At 40.2% G+C, this 17,312-nt stretch overlaps 2 protein-coding genes across 8 annotated transcripts in view; one reads left to right on the top strand and one right to left on the bottom strand.

Annotated features, from left to right (window-relative positions):
- The window catches only part of LOC307031059 (uncharacterized protein), a 45,642-nt gene that overhangs the window by 23,636 nt on the left and 4,694 nt on the right, over positions 1-17,312 (top strand). For 2 of the 7 annotated variants that reach the window (XM_079667808.1, XM_079667807.1), the window contains exons 1-3: positions 4,562-5,049; positions 5,393-5,458; positions 12,053-12,146. In XM_079667808.1, the coding sequence (XP_079523934.1) occupies positions 4,966-5,049; positions 5,393-5,458; positions 12,053-12,146 (244 nt within the window). In that variant the 5' untranslated portion in view covers positions 4,562-4,965. Of the gene's footprint in view, positions 1-4,226; positions 4,502-4,561; positions 5,050-5,392; positions 5,459-12,052; positions 17,177-17,312 lie in introns of those variants that run through there. The other 5 variants (XM_079667805.1, XM_079667803.1, XM_079667806.1 and 2 more) reach the window with 5 other exon arrangements.
- Positions 783-2,334, bottom strand: LOC307032917 (uncharacterized protein; the record flags this gene model as incomplete). Its single annotated transcript, XM_079671195.1, has 3 exons — positions 2,210-2,334; positions 1,554-1,759; positions 783-1,382 (listed from the first exon to the last, which is right to left on the bottom strand). Exons 1-3 carry the CDS (start codon positions 2,211-2,213, stop codon positions 783-785), a joined length of 810 nt encoding a protein of 269 aa, XP_079527321.1. The 5' UTR covers positions 2,214-2,334.

Raw genomic sequence — 17,312 nt, 5'->3', positions numbered from 1 at the left:
CCAGTTGTCTCATTTATCACAATTATTTTTGACATCAGATCTTCATATCGTCCTAGTTTTGTATTTAGTTTCTAGATTTGTAAACAAATCCAGAACCTTTGAAATACGTTACCACTTCACAGCACGGTGCGCTGAGTTCTTGTAGTTGAAAAAAGCCCAAGAATAATATAAACTGTGTCCTTTTGTGTCCTTCTGTAGTCCATTTACTGTTGTTTGTCTTGTCTTACCCCGGCTGATATCTAACTAAATCCACTGTTTTAATAGTTCCCTATATTGCCCATATGCCCTGTAAGGTGTCCTTGGGTGTTATGAAAGGCAGCCCCCCAAAATAAATGTATTATTATTATTAAGAAGAACAACTTGCTGTGGTGTGGAGGGGATGTATGAAGCAGGGGCAGGTGGGGAGAGATGGGGCTTCAAGGTTCAAGGTTATTTTTGTTTTAAATGTGTCTTGGAGATAAGGACCAGCTGCACACAATAAAATACAGTATAACACAAAACCAATAAGACACACGGTGACACATGGCACACCAACAATCAATCATTGTCCAGCCTCAGCTTTGGTATTCTTTCACAACCATTTTATGGGTTTATTAGACAGACTGAGCAAACATAAACATATGTGGGGAACATAGTGCTGCGTATCAGGGCTGCGAAGTGCAGAAAAAGGCAAAAGAGGTAGAGAGATACAAAGTTGTATATGCTGAAGCAACAGAAAAGAAAAAACACCAAACGGACCCTAGAGATACCCGACATTTTAGTCTAAAAAGAAAGGGTCTGGTTCAACCTCCGTTGACCCTCCAGCTGCAGGTGGAGAGGATGGGTGGGGTTAACAGCCTGTCCAGCTGCAGGTGGAGATGATGGGTGGGGTTATCCATGATGGACAACAGCCTGTTCAGTGTCCTCCTCTCCACCACAGCTTCAAAGGGGTCCAGCTTGATGCCGATGACAGACCCAGCTTTCCTGATCAGTTTATTGATCCTGCTGGTGTCACCGGCTCTGATGCCGCCCACCCAGCAGACCGCAGCAAAGCAGAGTGCACTGGCCACAACAGACTGGTAGAAGATCTCCAGCATCTTGCTGCACACGTGGAAGGATCTCAGCTTCCTCAGAAAATAGAGTCTGCTCATCCCCTTCTTGTGCACAGCGTCAGTGTAGATCCTCCAGTTCAGCCCATTGTCTAAGTGCACTCCCAGGTATTTGTAGTCCTCCACAACAGCCACATCCTCTCCCAGAATGCACAGGGGTAGAGGAGACGTCCTCACCCTCCTGACATCAATGACCATCTCTCTGGTCTTGGCCACATTCAGAATACTCACAACATTAGGCTGAGGTTCATCTTCCGCTCTTCTTGAAGTGGTTGTGCTCCTTGTTGCTTCCGGCTAAAAAAAACATAATTAAAGACATTTTGAGTGTTTAAAATGTGCTGTAATACACAACACATTATTTATTCCTGAACTTGCAGAAAGTAAAACTAAAGTGTGACATTTAATCACATATTTATATATCAATCTTATACACCTTGAATTCTTGTTGGCCAATGATACACATACCCTTTGAAGATGAGCTGGGAAATTGAATACTGTTGGAACAACACCATCTTTAAGCTGGACAGTCTGCCCCGTCCTGTCAAAGTCCTCACTCCTGAAGTGATCACTGCAGAGCAGTGTCCTGCCACAGGAAACAAAACCGTCCCCTCTGAGGGCAACTTCCCACTGCAACTTCCCACTGCCTCCTCCTCTCTCCGGTTTTGGGAAACCTTAAAAACATGAGAAAGGTAGCCAGATTTATAAATGATTGTCAACATTGTCATCCCTTCTTTCCTTTAACATTAAGGGTAAGGACAAAAATACACACCGAAATGATCATATTTTTGGGGTAATTGTATGTATGTATGTATGTATGTATGTATGTATGTATGTATGTATGTATGTATGTATGTATGTATGTATGTATGTATGTAATGTATACCTTAAGAATAAGACAACCACACTAAGAGTTATAAAAAAGGTGTTCAAAAGAAAGATTAAATAATTATGTAAAGAAATGGTAGCAACATATTCTAAAGAGGCTGGGTCAACATCAATCTTGCAATACTATTATCTCACATAGCCCCACTGATCCTGTGTAGCAGGACTTGTAATGTACATACATCCACTAAGTAATTAACGATTATCCTAATTATAGTCATAATATTGTCATATCTTACACATGAAAGGTGATTCCACGGGTTATTGTTTGCAGACTGCGGCGATTAGAGCATCCGTAGGCTGCACAAAAGTCCGGTGTTACAGTATAAGTTGAGTCATGACAACTGGCGACATTCTATTATTTTCGTCATAGGAATCCGGGGCGTGTACATTGAGAACCCATTGTTGACTTACCAGGAAAGAAACATCGTTTGTCGTTTACGTTCATCTTTTGCTATATCTGCCTTCCTAAGATCACTTTGCTGCACATTCAGTACTCGTATGTGAGGTTGTGGGTGAGAGTCCGATATCGTGACACTTACAGGGAGGTATCGAACATTACAAAGTAGGTGACTGTGTGGATGCCTGTTCAAAACATTGCAAACTTCAATAAATCATTTAAATTATATATTTGTGTCCGACTTTCATTTGTTCATCGTTCTTAATGTGATGTATAGTAGCTTTGATAGCTGTCCATACCTTCAGACAGCCTAAAAGTAAAACACAAGTTGTTTATTCACAGCCCGAACGCTAGTCGAGATGACTGGATCAGTCATGAAACTTGTGATCAGCTCAGATTAAATTGTGATATCAATTCTGTAGCTAACCTCCAGGGAGCACGTTTATTTTATGAAATACCTGTATCCCTCTCATCACAACAAGACTCTACACTGTGCAGGAAAAACAATTACATACATGAAAATAACCTTGATGCATGGGAATTAAACACACAAACTATCTTCCGTGGCTATACTGATATGTCACAGTAACGGTAAACCACAGAAAAGTAAGTCCAGCGGGGCACAAGTTGAATACATATAATACGGTAGTTCTATTATGCCTTTAAGCCTATACGTTTAACGTTTATTTCATAAAATAAACGTGCTCCCTGGAGGTTAGCTACAGAATTGATATCACAATTTAATCGGAGCTGATCAAAAGTTGTCATGACTGATCCAGTCATCTCGGGCTGTGAATAAACAACTTGTGTTTTACTTTTAGGCTGTCTGAAGGTATGGACAGCTATCAAAGCTACTATACATCACATTAAGAACGATGAACAAATGAAAGTCGGACACAAATATATAATTTAAATGATTTATTGAAGTTTGCAATGTTTTGAACAGGCATCCACACAGTCACCTACTTTGTAATGTTCGATACCTCCCTGTAAGCGTCACGATATCGGACTCTCACCCACAACCTCACATACGAGTACTGAATGTGCAGCAAAGTGATCTTAGGAAGGCAGATATAGCAAAAGATGAACGTAAACGACAAACGATGTTTCTTTCCTGGTAAGTCAACAATGGGTCCTCAATGTAGACGCCCCGGATTCCTATGACGAAAATAATAGAATGTCGCCAGTTGTCATGACTCAACTTATACTGTAACACCGGCGCACTTCCTGGGGGCTTGCAGAGGGGGCTTGACCTGGGTTATGGCTAGAAAGGATCCGTCTTGTGTAAAACTCTCGCGAGAGTTTGGCTGAATGTCACATGGCTGAATGTTTACGTTTGGCAGGCAGCATTTCAGCTACGATCGTTATCAGTGGGCCACAGCAAATGAAGATGAGAAGCTAAACTATCTATTAATTATGTCAATTACAGGGAGTGTTTTTGTTGAAATAGGGTGTTAGCGGTCTTGCTGGTGTTCAAAGAAGAATGACAACACTGTAGATCACCAACACTATGGTTTATTTTTTATTCAAATGCAAGTCAACGTTGTCGCAGTCAAAGTCCCAAGATAGCTCCTGGTGCAATAAAATGTTACTTTGCAGTGTTTTACTATTATGTCTGATGTTTCTCTATTAATATTGCTGCTGCATTAATGTGTATGTTGTATCATGTTACTGCTGTAGATGTGTTTCCGAGCCGCTCCGATTACAACGAGAGTTACAACGAGAACGTGACGTCATATTTACACTAGACGGATCCTTTCTAGCCATAACCCTTGACCTGGGCTTGACAGAGAGCGGGAGATGGGAGGCGGGGCTTAAGGAAAAACTCTACTGCGCATGCTCTATGGGCCCACGTCCGGTTACTTCGGCTCTCGACCATGCTCTCAGGCAGGATCCAGTTGTTGTAAAGCTTCCATCAGTCGGAGTCTCTATCAGCTCTCATTAATATATAACTGTGATATATTAGAATATAACCCGTTCCTCTCAGGAGAAGAAGAGACGAGAGGAGCTTTAGAACAATTCCACCTCTTCATCCGGGTCCTTATTTGCTGTTAGCTGCTTCATGCTAGGTGGCTAATGCTAGTCGGTGAACATCAACAAACTGACGAACAAAGAGTAGCAGAAACACCGGGTAATACTGTGTACTTTTACTACTGGGATTACCGAGTACTTTTACTATAACACTGAGTTGTTTTACTACTGATAATACTTAGTACTTTTTTATAATTTGGACATGGTCCATGGTCATTCCTCACAGCAGGCTAACCAAGATGGCAGCGCAGACAGCAGCTAGCTCTCCCAAGTCTTTAGTGTTTTTAACGTGTGTTCGTCTAGTTCACTTCTAACATCCCGAACCGATAGTACAGTCAGGAGTATACCGTAGAGTCGTGAGTTCCTGCTGGACAAGGAGATAACAACAAAACAAACAATAGACGCTACGCTGGCAGAGGTACTCAGTGGCTTTGGAATACGTGCAACCACGTGCTGAATAGGAGACGCCGCAAGCGGTGTGAGAGGAAGCACACGAGGGGTAAGCGCGGAGGCATCGGAGTTAGGCTAGCAGCTAGCCCACACAGGCCCGCTATTCCGAGCATCATGGCTAATGTTCGCTCACTGGACAATAACATGGACATCATAAGACTACTCCGGTCGACCCAGAGTGGGGTGACAGAATGCTGTGTACGTTTTCATGCAATCATGGCTAAATGACAAAGTCCCAGAATCTGACATTCAGCTCGACTGGCTAACATGCTACCGCTCAGACATAGCTACGGTTAGCGGGGGGAAGAGCCACGGCGGCGGTGTGATTGTTTACATCAGTGATGGTTGGTGTAGGGACGCTGTGGTTTTCTACAATCACTGTTAGTCGCTGGCGGAGTTTATGTTCGTGAAGTGCAGGCCTTTCCATCGTACCCTAATCTGCTAGCAGGATGGAGTTAATTTCTTCCCACCTCTGCTGTTAAACTACTATCTTAGCTGTAGATTTGTTTTGTGTTGACTGTATTGTTAATACTTATTTCAGAGAACCAGACGGAGAAGGAGCACTGAGAGCAGCATGGAAGAGAACAAAGACACACCCAACACTCAGGTCAGTGTTCACTTCACCACAATATATTCCTAACACTGTTATCCCTTACACTGGGGTACATTTGTGTTGTTTAAGGACTTTAAACCTGTACTTTTGTTTAAGGATAAACAACCTTGAACATTGTGGGTTTTATTTTACAGACTCATATATTTAGATATGGGTTCAGCAGTGCATAACATTAAGGATTTTGGGAGATGGCCCTTTGGGCCATCTAAGCTAATTTACAGATGGCCCTGAGCCCAATAGAGATTGCCCTGAAAAATGCGTGCGGACGAAATGCCACAAAGGGTTTGGGGGGCCTCCCCCTAGAACATTTAGATTTTTGCAGGTCTTAGATGCTGTCTGGTGCATTCTCTAGACTGAATTATAAGATGAACCAGCACAATATTATATTGTACAATTTCAATTTTATTCTTCATTTCACTTGTTTGTTTGTTCTTGTTTGTGTTTGCTCGCTTGCATGCCCTGCATAGCTATAAGAAATACTTAAGTTGTTGGTCAAGACACTTTCCATCTGATGAAGGCAAATGCCTTCATCAGATGTAAAAAAGTAGAAAACATTACATTCAGTTGTAACTGCCAAAACAAACTATTTACACTATTATAGCCCCTGTTAAAAATGTTTGTAATGTTATCTACTATAAGTTGGTCGAACGAATGCCTCCTCATCCGGAAGCTGACCAAGCAGACCCGAGCAGCAGTCGAGAGGAGCCGAGCGCATCCGCGAAGCATACAAAATGGCGACGTCAGAGTTCTCGTTGGCCGGCAAATCTAAATCTCTTCGGTCAAAATAATTTCCCTTTAGCACAATACCGCTACAGTTGCACCATTTATGTGACAGACAAGAAGAGTATGTGACAGACAAGAATAGTGAATTCTAATGTCTGACACTTAATGTGGAGAAAGAGATGTCCTGTATGGGTTGATTGTGCGTTGATCTGTTGGTAATGCCTCGGCGTTCCGGTGGGCATGTAAACAAATGCATAATACTGCGCTATACTTTGTGGCCTCACCCAGTTGCATAGCGACACTTATTGTTTAGGTGTCTTTTAATAGGCAGGTAGTCATATCATTAGCTAGAACTAGCTAGATCTGATCAATATGGACATAAACGCGAGTGAAGTCTAATCTGACGGGAGAGAGAGATCAGCTGCTGCTGACGAGTCGACACGCAGCACTGCATGATCACATGCAGTGGTGAGCGGACAAAACACACACTTCAGGTTAGGATATCACTCGTAGCTATTTTAATTACCTCTCAAACTACCTAAACTAGTTATAGATATGTTTAGTTTTACTGTCGGGTCACTCATTACTGGATCCGCGAGCTGCTGGCATAATAGATTGCCCGATCGGGCAACCAGCAGGTGAGGCTTCATTGCCCGAGCTAAAGACTAGATGGTCCCGGGCCATCGGGCAGCCCTTAATGTCGAGCCCTGGGTTCAGGTTAGGACTGCTCGATTATGGAAAAAATCATAATCTCGATTATTTGGGTCAATAATTGATATCACAATTATTAAAACCGATGATCCATTTACTTGGAAAGTTGTCTTTAATGGCATTAAAACGATAAAAAAAAACGCTGCTGAAGGTTAATCCAATGTTTCTGTGTCACTTTGAAATTATTTCTGATAATACATCAGCAATAACACTAGTTTTCAGATTTCAGAGCGTAAGATAGGTTTCGCTTTTGGCAAACTGCGTGCCCATAGCCCCCACTTCTCAATGGTAACGTGGGTGTGGAAGTTCCCCTTCGATATTATTGGCTCTAACGGTTCAAAAGAGATGTCAATCATCAAAATCGACCAATGGGTTCCAGAGCAACGGCAAATACGCCAAGATAAGCCCAAATGACCCCAGAGGTGGGATTCTTTTTGCTACATTTCTCTAAAAAGGTCAAATTTAACTTGTTTTGCATCAATCTTGATACAGGTTACTTATGTTATATTTTAGATTCCTAAAGCTTTTAGTCTACTATCCCATCATTCAAGGGTGGTTTTCACTATAAGTAATGGTTCATTTTTGGACGGACACTATAATTTACATTTTTGTACTATGTTCAATCTGAATTTACTTTAAAATAAAAAATAAAAATCCATATTGATTCTGACTTTTCTACATCCAACTCACAGGTTTATCATTGCTTTGAGAAAAAAGATTATTTATGTATCACTTTTAGAAGGGAAGTTATTGTCATTTGTTCTGTGACCTGTGAGTTGAATGTTGAAGATCAATATAGATGTTTTTTTTTTTTTTAAAGTAATTTCAGATTGAACATAGTGTCCGTCCAAAAAAAAATACATTACTTATAGTGAAAACAACCCTTGAATGATGGGATCGGAGACTAAAAGCTTTAGGGCAGAAGTAAGATTTATTTTTTTAATTCTGAGACAGAATGCTGTGTACGTTTTCATGCAATCATGGCTAAATGACAAAGTCCCAGAATCTGACATTCAGCTCGACTGGCTAACATGCTACCGCTCAGACATAGCTACGGTTAGCGGGGGGAAGAGCCACGGCGGCGGTGTGATTGTTTACATCAGTGATGGTTGGTGTAGGGACGCTGTGGTTTTCTACAATCACTGTTAGTCGCTGGCGGAGTTTATGTTCGTGAAGTGCAGGCCTTTCCATCGTACCCTAATCTGCTAGCAGGATGGAGTTAATTTCTTCCCACCTCTGCTGTTAAACTACTATCTTAGCTGTAGATTTGTTTTGTAAATAGTTTTTTATAGTGAAAACAACCCTTGAATGATGGGATCGGAGACTAAAAGCTTTAGGGCAGAAGTAAGATTTATTTTTTTAATTCTGAGAAAAAAAAAGAAGAAAAAAAACACCTTCTGATGAAAAGGTCAACATTTGGAGAAAAAGGGTCACAATTCCCAAAATTATAATTAGTCAAAAATCTGATTTTTATAAGAGTTTGGAAAAATCTCAACATCGAAAAACGTTGTAGTTCTGAAACATGTAAATATAAAAAAATTGTTAATAATCATTCAGAAAAAGTCAGAATTATGAGAAAGTCAGAAAAAACTGCAGTTACGGGGAAAATCTAAGAATTACGAAAATAAATGTATTATGAATAAGGGTTGCAAAATTCCGGGAATTTTCAAAGATGGAAACTTTCCACGGGAATTTATGGGAATAAACTGGGAATTTTCTAAATTGAAGGTTGGCTCTTCATAGGGAACTTAAATATAGTTGGGGAAAGTAATTTTAGCATAATCTTGACTAAAAGAAACTGATGCCATTCAAGTAAACTTGAATATCCATGCCATAGCACACTGCTTACTGCATGGCTATTGAGACCACACAAAGGTTCGCAAATGTGAGCCTGTTGCAAACTGGTTGGCATTCGTGCAAACCTAAGGCTCTTTGAGCCTGACACAGAGCCATCCTCAACAAGGCTGGACAGTGACACTGAAGAGGAAGACTCAGAGTTGGATGTTGATGAGGCCCAGGAAGAGCCCATTGACTGAAAGGGTTTAGCCAATATGCAGAGGATCGCTTGAAGGAAGATTTGCATGTTTAATGGCACTTTATGGAGGAAGAAGGGCTCTTATCATTAGGGTTGGGTACCGAGAACCGGTTCTGGTTCGGAACCGGTTCCAACATTTCGATTCCAACGGCATCGTTTAGACATGCGAATTTCGGTTCCGCTTTTCGATGCCTGAGGAAATGTTTCTCGCCTCTCTCCGTAGCCTACTGTATGACTGCGGCGGGGCGGGAAATGTAGGGTTGTACCTACACTTCCTACATCGTAACCTGGGACCAGGGCCGGCCCGTCGCACGGCGTTATAAATGTTCGCCTAGGGTGCCAGATCTGTGGAGGCGCTGCGCTGACAGCTCTGGGAGGGAAAACAAATGTTTTGACCGTTCGTGCTCATCCTAATTTTCGGCTTTGATGTAACGACATTCATAATTAAGTAAATGTAACACCATTTTCATCCCGGTTACACTTTTCATTTGCCCTTTACGATGGGCGCTGTAAGTGATGAAAATGGGGGATGTCGGCTTATCTGGCACCCGCAGCTCACAGCCAAAGTGCGAGTGAGCGTGGGAGCGAGCGAGGGAGAAAGGGAAGGTGCACCGGTACCAGCGCTGTTGTTATTAGCATCTGGTGCTAGCTGCTCTAACAGAAGAAGAAGATGTTTCTACAATGATGTGGAGGGAGAGTCCTATCCAGTCAGACTGAGAGGCTGATGACTACAGCTCAGTGAGGTAAAGGACTCCGAGTGTTTAAATAGTTCACTTTAGTCTAAGTTATCTCAGTGGGTCTCAAACATTTTGATCACAATTTATGTAAACACATATTTCCAAGGCACTCCTTTGTAATTATTGGGATAAAACAGGTTTGAAATCATTCCAATGTATACTATAGGACAGTAAACCAGACATATCGTTTTAAACTGGAGAGATAAAAAAATATGCATAAATAAAATAGTAAAATATGATATGAATGAACAACAAAAATAAAATACGTTACATGTGTTACATGTATTTGTTATTGGCTAAGGTGTAACATTTGTTACATAACAATATGTTGAAATGTCATGTTTTTTTGTTTAATTTTGCATCGAATAGTTCCCAAATTCCCCAGCTTAACTTCCCATGGAAACTTTCCATCTTTGAAAATTCCCGTAATTTTGCAACCCTATTCATAATACATTTATTTTCGTAATTCGTATCGTCAGTTAGCTGAGTTTCTTCCCGTTAAGTGGGTATGACACATTAATAGGTTATTAAATATTAAGAAGCCCTGAGACAGTTTCGTGAACAAAATGGTATTGTGTGTGTGTGTGTGTATGTGGTACTTCCCCTTCGATTCTATTGGCTCTAATGGTTCAAAAGACACGTCTTGAGATAAGAGATAAGATAAAATCAGACATTATTCATCCCGAAGGAAATTGTTGTGCCAGAGTAACAAAATACAATAAACACAATAAACACAGCATCAAAACTGTACACTAAAAGTGCAGCAAAAAGAGCAATTAAACATCCACAGACAACATGAAATGTAGAAACATAGAAAGTCACACAATCAATGCAATTATTATTAGCAGTATTTAGTAGTTAGTAGTGCAAAACTTAAAACGTAGTGGCAGTTACGTAATTGCATGTTATCATAGCATTATTAATAATACTAATAATTATAATATAATATTGCATATATATATAGCAGCGAGTGTATTGCAGTGATGGTACTTATATTGATATGTATATTGCACATAGTGTTGGTGTGGAAGTTCTCAGTAACCTTTACTTAGGGGTGAAGAGTTAAAGAGTTTGATTGCCACTGGGAGGAAAGAACTTGAGGTGTTTTTTTGTGCTAAATCTCTCTTAAAAAGTTCAAATGTCACTTGTTTTGTATCAATCTTAATACAGGGTTCTTATTATATGTTATAGTTTGGAATCCGAAAGCTTTTAGTCTCCGATCCCATCATTCAAGGGTGGTTTTCACTATAAGTAATGTTATTTTTTTTGGACGGACACTATAATTTATATTTTTTGTTACTATGTCCAATCTGAATTTACTTTCAAATAAAACAATTCTGTATCGATTCGTACTCTTCAACATCCAACTCACAGGTTTATCATTGCTTTGAGAAAAAAGATAATTAATTTACCCCTTTTTAGAAATGAAGATATTGTCATTTGTTCTGGGAACGTCATTTTCGAGCCTGAGACCTGAAAAACAGGCTTGGGGCTTAACAGGTTAAAGATATAAGCTTATCATTTCTCCAGTTAATTACTTTAAGACAATTGTTTTTTTTATTACAAGTTTTCTGAAATAGCATGTTTAAATATGCGCATATCATACCCTTCTGTAAAAACCTTCAGAATATTGATTGGAGTAATACTGGAAGGTTTGGTAAATATAAGTGCTACTGAAGTGGACATTTCTCACTCAGAATATGAGAAAAAAACTAATTTTGAGAAAACAACCTTTAACAATTTCTGTGTGGTGCTACCTAAACCCTCCTGTTCTCTGGATGACAGCTTGCGCCTCGACACACTCCGTAAAGGTATTTCATGTTCGGGGTAATTTGTTTTTTGTCTAAGCTTGCTTCGTGGAAGTGAAAATTGTTGTTGTCTTCTGTGAATGTTTTTTTCGCTGTTCTTTTGTCATTTTGAGATTTACATTTCCAGCGAAAGCTAAACCAGGAAGTCTTTTTTCACACCACATGACACTTCGGAACGAATCATGTTGTCAGAAATTGACACCAGTCAATTTTTGGTTTAAGACCCCTTTGTACACGATTGGTTGCTGATACAAAGGAAATGACCATATTTGGATCAGATGAGATTGTGCAGGCGAGACAGAGCTTTCCAACGATACCTCTGATTACATGGTGCAAACAGCGGTCGCGGTACTGTATATTGCGTTAGAATGCTAACTTTTGGTGAATTTAGGAGAAATCTACAGACGCTGACTGTTTCATTTGAGTGATTGTTTAACAGTTATTTAATAACATTTGTTGAGAACAATAGTTGAAAAATGATAGCTCAATCACTTTTGTTCAAGAAGGCATGTTGCAAAAGATTGTCAAAAAATGTACGTAATGAATGTCTCTCTCTGTATGTTTGTTGCTTTAGAACCAGAGAGGACCCAGACCTCACAGCTGTGACCTGTGTGAAAAATCCTTCAAATTCTCTGGGAAGTTAAAGGTTCATCAGAGAGTTCACACAGGTGCGAAACCGTACAGCTGTGACCTGTGTGACAAATCCTTCAAGACCCCTGGAGAATTAAAGGTTCATCAGAGAGTTCACTCAGGAGAGAAACCCCACAACTGTGACCTGTGTGGGAACAAATTCAATACTCTATTTGAACTGAAGTCCCATTATCGTATTCACACTAGAGAGAAACCATACAGCTGTGACCAATGTGGGAAAACCTTTGCTCAGAAAGGCAACCTTTCATCTCATCAGCGCATTCATACTGGAGAGAAACCCTACAGCTGTGACCACTGTGGCAAAAACTTTACAGAGCAAGGTCAGCTTCGAACCCACCAGCGCAGCCACACTGGAGAGAAACCACACAGCTGTGACGATTGTGGGAAAACTTTCACTACCTCAAGTAAACTCACAATCCATCATCGTATTCACACGGGAGAAAAACCGTACTGGTGTGAAGAGTGTGGGAAAATGTTCACTTCATCAACTAAACTCACAGGCCATCAACATGTTCACCCTGGAGGGAAACAATACAGCTGTGAACAATGTGGGAAAACTTTTGCTTGTTCTCGTTACCTCAGAGCCCACCAGCGCGTCCACACTGGAGAGAAACCATACTGTTGTGAACATTGTGGGAAAACTTTTTCTTGTTCTCGTTACTTCAAAGCCCACAAGCGCATCCACACTGGAGAGAAACCATACAGCTGTGAAGAATGTGGGAAAACGTACATCACGTCAGGTGAACTCAAAGCCCATCATCCTGTTCACACGGGAGAGAAACCATACTGGTGTGAACAGTGTGGGAAAACCTTTGCTCGGAAAAGCAACCTTTCAGCTCATCGGCATATTCACACTGGAGAGAAACCATACAGCTGTGACCAGTGTGACAAGTCATATACAAGATCAGACGGTCTTAAGATCCATCGTCGTATTCACACTTGAGAGAAATCATACAGTGTGGGAAAGCCTTTACTCAAATCAGTTCCCTTAGACCAGGGGTCGGCGGCCCTCGGGCCGCATGCGGCCCTTTAAGCCCTCTGCTCTGGCTCCCTTGAGCTTAGACAAAAATAAGAAGGATATAAAATAAAAGTATTTGTAGGACTATTTATATTTTGTTGCATGGTTGAAAATGTTTCGTATCTTGAGGTGATACTGTGACACATAAATAAAAAACAAAACGGTTTTAATTAGGTCAACTCAACTAAAATATGCGTCACATCCTGCCACGGTCCCGCGCGAGCGCCTTTTCTTGGAGGCGCTCGCGCGGGGACCCCCGGCTTGATGAGCGAACTATGGTTAAATCAAAGAAAAGTACCGGAGGAACACAGGATTTAATTCTACGTGGACAGAGTTATATGCTTTCACAGCAAACGATGCTGGTTTACCGGTATGTTTGATATGTAGAGAGAAGTTGTCAACGGTGCTGCAGCCTTTACGTATCGAGGAACAACAAGGGAGAGGAAGACAGCTGACGATCTTCAGTCATAATTCAATGGGGTATGTAATTTATTTCAGAAAACACTTTTTGTTATATTCCATGGAATGCTCTTAACGTCCCGTTAGCAATGAATATATTAAATGCTTTGACAATAAATACATACAAAAATTAATCTCTGGAAGCCGTAGCGCTGTAAAAAGCACGACCAATCATTTTAGCCGGCCCGGCTAAAGTAATATCAGTAATATCCTTCAGGAACAGGAATAGGATGAACCATGTATGTCCCAAACACCTGTGGAGATTGCCAGGGCACATTGTATTGTCCATATGCTGGTGCAAGAGCATTAACATAAAGTGGGTTTATGTGAAGCCCTACCAAACGATGAACAGGATGACCCAATGTCTCATAAGTCAGTGTTTCCCTGGGTTGTTTCTCTTTCTGTGACCTGCGTGGTTGTGTGTCAAAAGGGTCATTTTCTTGAACATTTGACAGGTCTGCATTCTGAACTCCTCTGCGTCAACGTCTAGTTGAGGCTGATGTGTTGTGTTAGGAAAGGCTGGAGGTGAAGCATCCTGCTCTTCAGACTGATGATGTCAATGTCTCAACCTATTAGCCCAATAATATTCATCCTCATCTGAGCTTGCCTACTCCTCTGTTTCACCTGGTTTAACACATGGTTCAACATCCTGCTGTGCTTTCCTTTGCTTTTTCTTTGATTGTCTTTGTACTGTGCTTTGTGCTGATTCCTCAAGTGGCAAAGCATTACATGACATCAACATGTTGCGATGGAGGATCCTATTTCTTCCTGTTCCAAGTTCAGGCTTTACCTCATAGACCGGGCTGCTTTCTCCTTTCCGAGTGACTACAATGTGTATCTTATCTTCCCAGTATGAGTGTAACTTTCCAGGTCCACCACGCTCAGACATATTCCTCACAAGGACCCTGTCGCCTGGTGAAAGCACTGCACTTTGCCTTTTTTTTTTTATCATAGCTTTTTTTCCCTCTTGCTGTAGTCTTTTGAATATTTTTGGATGCAATGTCATAAGCCTCTTTCATTCGATGCTGCCATTTTTTAGCATACTCTTGATGTGAATTACATCCTTCCCCATCATTTATTTCAAAGATTAAATCAATTGGCAGACGGGGCTTTTTCCCAAAAAGCAGATAGAATGGGGAATAACCAGTTGCTTCACTGGTTGTACAGTTGTGAGCATGTACCACTTTTGTTACATAGTCACTCCAGTTTCCCTTTTTCTCTTCATCCAAAGTCCGCAGCATTGAAAGCAAAGTTTGGTTAAATCTTTCTGCCGGGTTCCCCTGTGGGTGGTAAGGAGTTGTTTTTGAATTTTCGATTCCTGAGTACTTCTGCAGTTGTCTGAAAAGCTGGTTCTCAAATTCTCTACCCTGATCATGATGTATTTTAGCAGGAAAACCAAATTTCAATGCAAAATCATTAAACATTTTCTCAGCTGCAGTTTTACCTGATTTGTTTCAGGTTGGATACGCCTGGGCACATTTAGTGAAGTTATCAATTATCACTAAATATATATTCATACCCTACCCTGCTTTTTTCAAGGTGAAGGTAATCTATGGATACCATTTCAAATGGTGCTGTTGCAGGTACATGACAAACAGGGGCTCTGACATGCACTTTAGGTTATTTTTGGATGTTACATTTGCACACCTGAGTGATGAAAAACTCAATGTCTTTCTGCATCCCAGCATAATCATACTGTAGAGAAACCATACAGCTAGGGCTGGGCGATATGGTTTCTAAATTATATCGCGATATTTACTGACTATATCGCGATACACGATATTCAGAAATTTCCTCTGAAACACATACATTTTTTTTATTTAACCCCTTGATGTTTACAGTCACGCCAGTATGATGATTCTAGTAGTCCCTGTAACATGTCTGCATTAAACCATTGTTAGTTATACTTTCTTCATTAGTGGTTTCTATTAAAACGATTTTAACCAACACACTAAAAAATATATGCTTGTGTAGCCCCACAGTTAGCTGCAGTCTAACGGTTATATTAGCCTACATATATTTGCCTTGAGTGACATTAAGGAGGTTTGGGTTTTTTGTTTTTGGCCTGCAGTCACCGCATCTGGGCTGAATTAAACACGGGCCATGTCAGCAGGCCACATCATATTATGCCAGCGTTACGTTCACAAGACATACAAAAAAAAAAAAACATGTTGTGCTAAGGTTTAAACTAGCTAACCTTTCTTTCGCTCTCCTCAAAAATAAATGCCTCTCTGTCACTGCGTGTGTGTAATGTTTGTGTGCAAGTTGGGCGGAGCCTGCGTGTGTTACTGTGTCTATGAGGGAGAAAGGAAAGCTCCTTTTGGCCACGGCGGAAAACTGATTTGACAACATAATACTCAATGTTCACGATGTGGTCATTTACGACATCGCATGTAGTGCAATCCACGATGTATCGTGTAAACTCGATATATTGCCCAGCCCTACATACAGCTGTGAAGAGTGTAGGAAAACGTATGTTAAGTCAAGTGATCTAAAAAGACATTGTCTTACTCACACTGGAGAGAAACCATACAGCTGTGACCAGTGTGACAAGTCATTTACCAGATCAAACTATCTTAAGATCCATCGGCGTATTCACACTTGAGAGAAATCATACAGTGTGGGAAAGCCTTTACTCAAATCAGTTCCCTTAGACCCACCAGCGCACTCACGATGCCTCCATCTGATCCTTTTCGGAGTCAAGCGAGCATTCCTCCTGCTTTGGTCCAAATGAAAAGCTGACCAACAGTGACTTCACGTTCGATTAAACTGGTTTTTTATGGCTCTTGTTAATAAAAATGTTTTTTTTATTTGTAGAAACCAGCCTTTTCACATGTTTCTGTGTGTAATGTTCACTGAATCATTTTTATTTCATGTGTGAGTGGCTTTTTTGGTACTATTTTTTTGTTTTTACTTCAAGTGAAGTTCAAAATACTAAGATACGTTAGGTATGAGAAGTGATAAAGTACATTTGTGACGTTCTTGTTGTGTTCGAGCAAACATTGTTCTCGTGAAACTCTGATATAATATTATCTCATCTTCAATATTTGACTTCATTGTGATGGCTGTTAGTTTTCTGTTTTCTCAGTAAATGTGATTCTTGCTGCTCTAATAATCTAAGCGTTAAACTTTAAACTTGTTTTATATTTCCTCACTCTTTGACTCATCATTAGAAACTGTTTAATGTTTTATAATTACTCACAATCACTTTACATTAGGTTTTTATGAATGGTCTTTATTTTAACTGCAGGTATATTGAAAAAGGATAATCTGTTTGTTTAGTAAATAAGTATTTTTCTCCCAGAATTCATCATATATTTTTTGCAACATGATTTTTTTTCTCTTTAATAAAACATGTTTTTAATGCCTCATCTGCAAAATATTAGTCTTATTTTTAATTCAATTTTAATTATAATGTATGTATGTATTCATAATTAGAGCAACTGTGAAAAATACTGGTTGAATCATTTTGCTTTTATTTCCCCCATGTGTTGCAGTAGTTTCACCACTTGATGGCACAATCTGTTTTTCCCCTTGGATTCCAATAAAGTTTATTGAAAAACAACATAACTGTGGTAATACAACTTCCGTGTCACTCCATGACATTACTGAGTCCAAAAAGAAACGTGTTGGGGAAAGAAACGTCTTTAAATCAGCGGATACTTTACACAATGATATAAACTACCCAGTATGAACTCTTTTATAG

This window comes from Notothenia rossii (assembly GCF_949606895.1).
Source record: "Notothenia rossii genome assembly, chromosome: 3".
NCBI lineage: Eukaryota > Metazoa > Chordata > Actinopteri > Perciformes > Nototheniidae > Notothenia > Notothenia rossii.
The sequence above is the reverse complement of the archived record's forward strand: the minus strand, read 5'-3'. Positions and strand labels throughout refer to the sequence as shown.